The sequence below is a fragment of the Priapulus caudatus genome, unplaced genomic scaffold, assembly GCF_000485595.1.
Source record: "Priapulus caudatus unplaced genomic scaffold, Priapulus_caudatus-5.0.1 Scaffold273, whole genome shotgun sequence".
In the NCBI taxonomy this organism is placed as follows: domain Eukaryota; kingdom Metazoa; phylum Priapulida; class Priapulimorpha; order Priapulimorphida; family Priapulidae; genus Priapulus; species Priapulus caudatus.
This window is the reverse complement of record NW_014577334.1, coordinates 45535-51873: the sequence shown is the minus strand read 5'-3', so window position 1 is coordinate 51873 and position 6339 is coordinate 45535. Positions and strand designations below refer to the sequence as shown.

The 6339-nt window shown below is 53.2% G+C and overlaps 1 protein-coding gene across 1 annotated transcript in view; it reads right to left on the bottom strand.

The window, feature by feature from the left end:
• Positions 1–1126: 1126 nt before the first annotated feature.
• LOC106808410 (alpha-mannosidase 2x-like) overlaps positions 1127–6339 on the bottom strand; it is a 16678-nt gene continuing 11465 nt past the window's right edge. Inside the window, exon 2 of the mRNA XM_014811127.1 lies at positions 1127–6151. Within this exon, the coding sequence (XP_014666613.1) occupies positions 2697–5996 (3300 nt within the window). The 5' untranslated portion in view covers positions 5997–6151 and the 3' untranslated portion in view covers positions 1127–2696. The remainder of the gene's footprint in view (positions 6152–6339) is intronic.

Sequence of the window (6339 nt, the reverse complement as noted above, 5' to 3'; positions counted from 1 at the left end):
GTGTGTGCGTGCGTGCGTGTGTGCGTGAGTGTATGAGTGTGTGTGTGTGTGTGTGCGTGCGTGCGTGTGTGTGTGTGTGTGCGTGCGTGCGTGCGTGCGTGTGTGCGTGCGTGCGTGCGTGCGTGCGTGAGTTCGTGTGCCTGTGCGTGTGGCAAGCTTTCCTCTTCTTCACAGTATGAAACATGTTTGTTTTCACTTGAACTATTCGATATTACAGTGGCCTACATAGGCGCTGTCTTTCTTGGATTTGCACAGTATACAAATTTCGTTGGTTTCACCTCATTTTTATACCAGTAGAAATTCTGCTTCGAGGGAGTCATCGAAATCACTGTAATTTAGAATGTCATTAATTGTTGTGTGTAGCTTTTTAGAACTGAATCGGCTTATCTGATCGTTTACACAGTCTCTTGTGGAGGTTGGAACATAGGAACATTGGATCTCACTGTAAACGGTTAGGTGGTCAGCATCATTCATTTATAGTTCGGTGTGAAAATCATACAACACGTGTATTAATTTCTTCGTTAAATATACGCGACATATATATAGACATCAGTAAAGGAGGCAAATATAACCTCACCTGTCTAAAAAAAACGTTGGTAGCTTGTGTTTTTGAACTGCTAATTGTTAACACGTTATTGGTCGTGTACATTTGCCCCTTACTTTTGATCCTGCTAATACCGATTATGTATGATTTAATTTAATTTTAAATAATATTTTTGACAAGAGGGTATTGTGTTCAATTGTTGTGTGTTGAATTATATTCGTATACTCATCCACGTTCCAGTTTAGCAATGCATAAGAGACTAAGTGGATGCCAATGCAGTAGATTGATGATAAATTTGTCCATGATAAATGTAAGATATCTAAATGTGCTAAATACGCTCTCATTGTGCCGTTGCAAAAACATAGTTTGTTAGTTAGCAACTGATGTCATACAATTTTTGCAAATTTGTCATTAGCTAACCTAACTGACTGTTCGATTTTTGACGTACTGCTTATGCCAGTTTTACTGAGTATTTTAGTTTTGTAGTTTTATGTAGATTTTTTCAAATGTAGTTATCGATTTAGACCTGTTTGTGCGGATCTGTCTGTTCCTTCAATACATGTCGTAACATGTACATAAATATTAAATATTACATGCGTGATTATTGTTTTATTATTGACTTGCGATTGTTGTCAGGGTGATCATACATCTTTTATATGAATTATTCTAGCTACAGACCTATAGAGGCAATAGACCTGACCGAACCTTACTACTTACTAGTAAGTACTAACCAAGCTATAGAGTTCACAAAAGGATACAGCCAACGAAGCTGCAGCAGAGAAAACCGAACAACAGACCTAACCAAACTCTAGAACAAATTAAATCACAGCCTCTACCTATCTGAATAACAAATCAAGCTATAAAAAACTGCCAGCTGTGCTAGAACCAACCAAACGCCATAGAACTAATCAATACATTAATCTAAACACACATGTTATGGATCACAGACGCAGACTAGCGTTATATCACATTCAATAATTCATACGTTTAACGCTTTAACGCGCCTCCCCTCGTGAAGCTGCACTAATATAGAGTACGTAGCAAGGATCGCACAGCAAAATGCGGACAGATCTGTCGTCTGTATGTGACGAGAATAGATGGATCGAAACACGCACGGGAGCACGTTCATTGTGCACCTAGCTAGCTAGCAACGGGCATGCATTTAACCGCTTCTTGCTGCTGCTGCTAGGTTGTTGCCGCATCACTGCGTGTGTCTAGCTGTGGCGTCTGGCTACGCACACAAACAGACGATGAGACAGCGCTGATGAAGAATGTTACGTATTACACGAACTACGCAATCACGCGGTGAAATAATTTACTTCCGATCATAAAACAATCGCGATTGGGCCTATGCTTTACGAGCGCGCGCGTTGGTGTACATGCTTGCATACGCACGCACTCACGCGCGCGCGCGCACACACACATACACACACACACACACACACACACACACGCACGCACGCGCACACACACATACATACACACACAGTTGATATGTTAGGGCCACCACGCGAGCTTCCCATTCCCACTTTTCTACTAACTACAGCCTTTGTGATGTCTGGCCGATATCAATAATATCACATATTTACCGGGAACAGATTAGATCCAACGCCAAGAAATATTTATATATATTTGTCATATTTCTATGAAATATCGCATATAACAGAAACGTTATCCAGCCCAACAATTTGTCAATAAATTCTCCATTCCCATGACACAATTATGTTAATACTTTATAATACAATGGAACCATATATAATACAACAATATATATATACTCACATGTATGAGGAAATTGTAATACATATTAAAAAGTAGTAACAAATTATACACTAACGTTAACGTAACGCAACACAACGTGATGCAGTGTGGTGCAAGAGTAACATTCAGGGGGCGAAAGACCCGCACCCAATCTTGTGTCAACTCTAACAAGACAAGCCTTCGGTCGAAATCACTAGAGTGTGTATAGTAAATACTGTGTGCATCATAGACCCCGATGCGAAAAAATGATTCATTCCCTCCTTTCAGTAACAATTAGAGTCTCTTTACGTCATATATTTTTATCGTATATATATATTATATGCATATATACATACATATATATATATATTTATTTATTTATTTATTTATTTAGCGAGAGAGACTATTAATGTCAATTAGTGTCAACTGCTTGCCGACGCGCCCTCTTGTGGTCGACTTCCAGGCGGAATGCGGCGATCTCCATTGAGTTGACAATCATCATTCTGGACGGTGGGACGGACGGATCCGTCTTCAGGAAGCTCAGCGACGAGCGAGCGACTCGCGACACGCGCACGCCGGGAAGCACGTCGGCGAACGACGTCGCCGGCTGCGGCGCGGCGCAACTTCCGGTATCGTCAGCGTCGTCGTCGCGGCACTCGTACATGGGCCTGTGCACGAGCAGCGCGTACTCAGACGCCGCGGCACTGTCGGCGGGGAGGAGCGGCCGCAGCGACACTAGCTGCACGTCGCATGGTAGCGACAGCGGCAGGTCGACGACGCGCTTCAGCAGCAGCGGGTCGAGCTGCGCGTCGGCTACCATGGCGATGAGCGGGTCGTTGAGTCGCTGCGACAGCCGGTGACTGCGCATCGTCGGCCGCAGCACGTGCGATTCGTCCGCCGTGTGGCGCTGCAAGCCGCGTCGCTCGACGAGCAGCGTGTGTCGCTGCAGCGACCGCGGCACGCTCGTCACGCCGCCGCTGACGCCCTTGCCATCGTTCTCGGCGATGCGTCGCTCGAGTATTACCTCGAGTGTGCCGGTGGCGGGGCTGGCGACGGCGTGCGTCTGCGACAGCAGCAGCGAGACGCGCACGCGCCGGTCCTGCACGGCGACGAGCGACGTCGCCGGGTAGAACCTGGCGCCATCTGTCGGGAGCATTCGGTACGTGGTGCGCTTGACGACCTGCAGGCCGTTGAGGTCGGCGTAGAACGTGTCGCCGCTATTCGTATCCGTCTTCAGCTGCATGATTACCTCTCTATTAACGAGATCGCCCGCGTCGACCAAGTTACTAATATCCAGCCGCAGCGCTGACGCCGACGTCGCCTGAGTTTTGTCGACGGCGATCGTGTTGATGACGTTTCCGGAGACGACGTGCCCGGCGATGACGTGTATCTCCTCGGCGAGCGGGCCCTTGACGAGCCGGATGACTGGCGACGACTCGCCGACGAGAAGCGGCTCTCTCGCGTGCAGGTCCCCGAGAAGGTAGGCGCCGCTGTGCCGCGACTTGCACACGTGGAAGTCGAGCCCAAGCTGTATGTTCTCGCTCGTGTTCTTGTCGGTGACGCCCTGCAGGAACCCGCTGCGCGAGTCGAACCAGGCGACGAGCGCGTCGTTCTGTATGAACAGCTCCTGCGGCGACGTGTCGACGGCGAACACCGACGACGTCGCGCTCGCAGCGCCACCTAGGAGCACGACGGAAGCTTTGACGGCGGTGCCTTCCGCGTCGGGCTTGCTCTTCGCGACGCTGAAGACGGCGACCGACGTCGCGGGGACGCGCGCGAGGAACGCCACCTCGAAAGCGGCGTCGCTGATCCGCGTGGGATCGTCGGGGCGCCAAAGCGGGTTCACCTGACTCCTGACGACGACGCCGTCGCCGTCGCGAACGACGACGTGCGGGTGGTTGACGTGCACGCGTACGAGCTCGTGTCGCGGCAGCGTCAGCGCGTTGTAGAGCAGCACGTGCGCCGCCTTGTGTCGCACGCCGACCAGCTGCTTCAGCGGGAGCGACTGATACGTGCGCATCTGTTCGTTCATGTGTATGAGCGTCATGTTGCCGCGCGTGACGACGTCGCGCAGGTGTCCGTCGGCGAGCGCGTACGCCTGCACCGTGCGCAGGATGACGCGGTCGACGGCGTGCAGTCCGAGCCACAACTTGCGGCTGTAATCGTCGGCGACGTGGTCTTCCGACGTGCCCGTGATGGCATCGTGATGCTGGAAGAGACCCAGCTGGCGGCGCGCGAACGTCAGCAACTCTGCGGCGTCGGCGTCGCGTTCCGTCGTCGTCATGTCGCGAAGCGTAAAGACGACGTCGGCAGCTCGCAGGCGCGACGCAAGGAGACGCTCGAGTCGCTTGTTAAACGGACGCGTCGTGTAGAATCCGGACCAGTAGTCCGTGCGCTCGTCCGAGTACGGAAAGAAGTCACCTGTCAACGTCGGCAGCTTCGCCGGCAGCAGCGCCCCCTCGCGTTCGTGGACGGCGTCGAAGTAATCCTGCAGCGTGCCGAAGCGGACGTCGGCGTCCCACGGCTGCGCGTTGATGTGCGCGAACAGTCGGCGCAGGTTGACGTACTGCTGGTCGAACTCTGCCGGTTTGTCGTAGCGGAAATCGTCGCCGTGCGGCACCAGCAGCACGTTGTGTCGGTAGAGCGCCGCCTTCTGGCGGTACTGGTCGAGCAGCTGACGCGCCTTCGTGGCGACGTTGTGCTTGGTGATCGGCACCGACATGCTCTCGCGGAACTCGCCGACGACGTGCCGGAAGTCGAAGTTGGAGCAGACGGCCGTATCCGGTCCGCACGTCCACTTCATCGTGTAGTGCTGGTTGGGCGTCGCGTGCGTGAAGAGCGGGCGCGCGTCTTCGGCGTCCCAGTACTGTCGCCAGCGGAACTCGAGGTTGCGTTCGGTCGCCAGGTGCCACTTGAAGCCATGGTGAATGCGGTGAATGACGGCGTTCTCAAAGCCGACGAGGTTGAGAATGTAAGCGATCGAACTCGAGTGACCGAACGGGTCGATCTGCCAGCTGTTCCTCGGCCGCACGCCGACGTTGTGCCACAGCCACTCGTGCCCCTCGATGTACTGATCGACGACGGAGTAGTAATGCGTGACGGCCTCGTCCGGCATTACCCACCCTCCCCCCGTGATCTCCAGCCGACCGCTGCCGACGAGCGCGACGAAGCGGGCGCGCATCGTCGGCGTCGCTCGCCGCCACCACATGTCGAGAAACACCGTCTCGGTCCAGATGAACGTCATGTCGGCGTACTGCTCTAGCTTGGCGACGATGTTGTCGAGTATGTGCGACGTCTTCGAGTCGAAGTACTCGTCGACGGTGTGCAGCCAGCCGGGGTCGTTGTGCGAGTGCGGCACGACGAAGACGCGCAGCGGCTGCAGCGTCGCGTCGGTCGCCGTCAGCGGCAGCGTCGGACTGCCGCGGCTTTTGCGTCCGGCGTGCATCCAGCGCAGAAAGACGCTGTACGTATCGACGTCCGCCTTCGCGTCGACCGCGTCCGTCGGCACGCACGTGAGCTGCGGCGTCTGCTGCTCATGCTGCTGCCGTCTGGCGGTGCCGACGAGGTGTTTCGTTTGGTTGCGTTCGCGCCAGCTAGCGGCGGTGCCGTCGGTCTTCATGTGCAGGCGATGTACGTATGCGGTCAGCAGTACGCAGACGACTACAACCAGCATCAGCAGATTCCGCGGTTGGAGGATCCTTACACGATACATCCGTGCTGTTGTTACCCGTGCAACGGTGCTGTCGTTCGGTAGATGGCGCTACTAACTAGCGTCTGCTGCGACTGCCGCTAGATGGCGGCACATACAGGTGAAGGGTTTGTCTGCGTAGTCAGCGGACGTAGTTCTCTCAGTCATCCGTCGTTGCCCTGCAATACAGTAAATAAATGTCGTACAAACTCTAGTAATTGAGGCGTGCGCTCGTAGGCTCACTATATACACTATAGGTACACACATGCAAATCTCTAGCATGATTGTTGCGAGGATGAATAAAGAGACTTTAGACTTTAAACGTAGGAGACTGGTCTCCACGACGAGGGCATTCCGTACCTTCAGG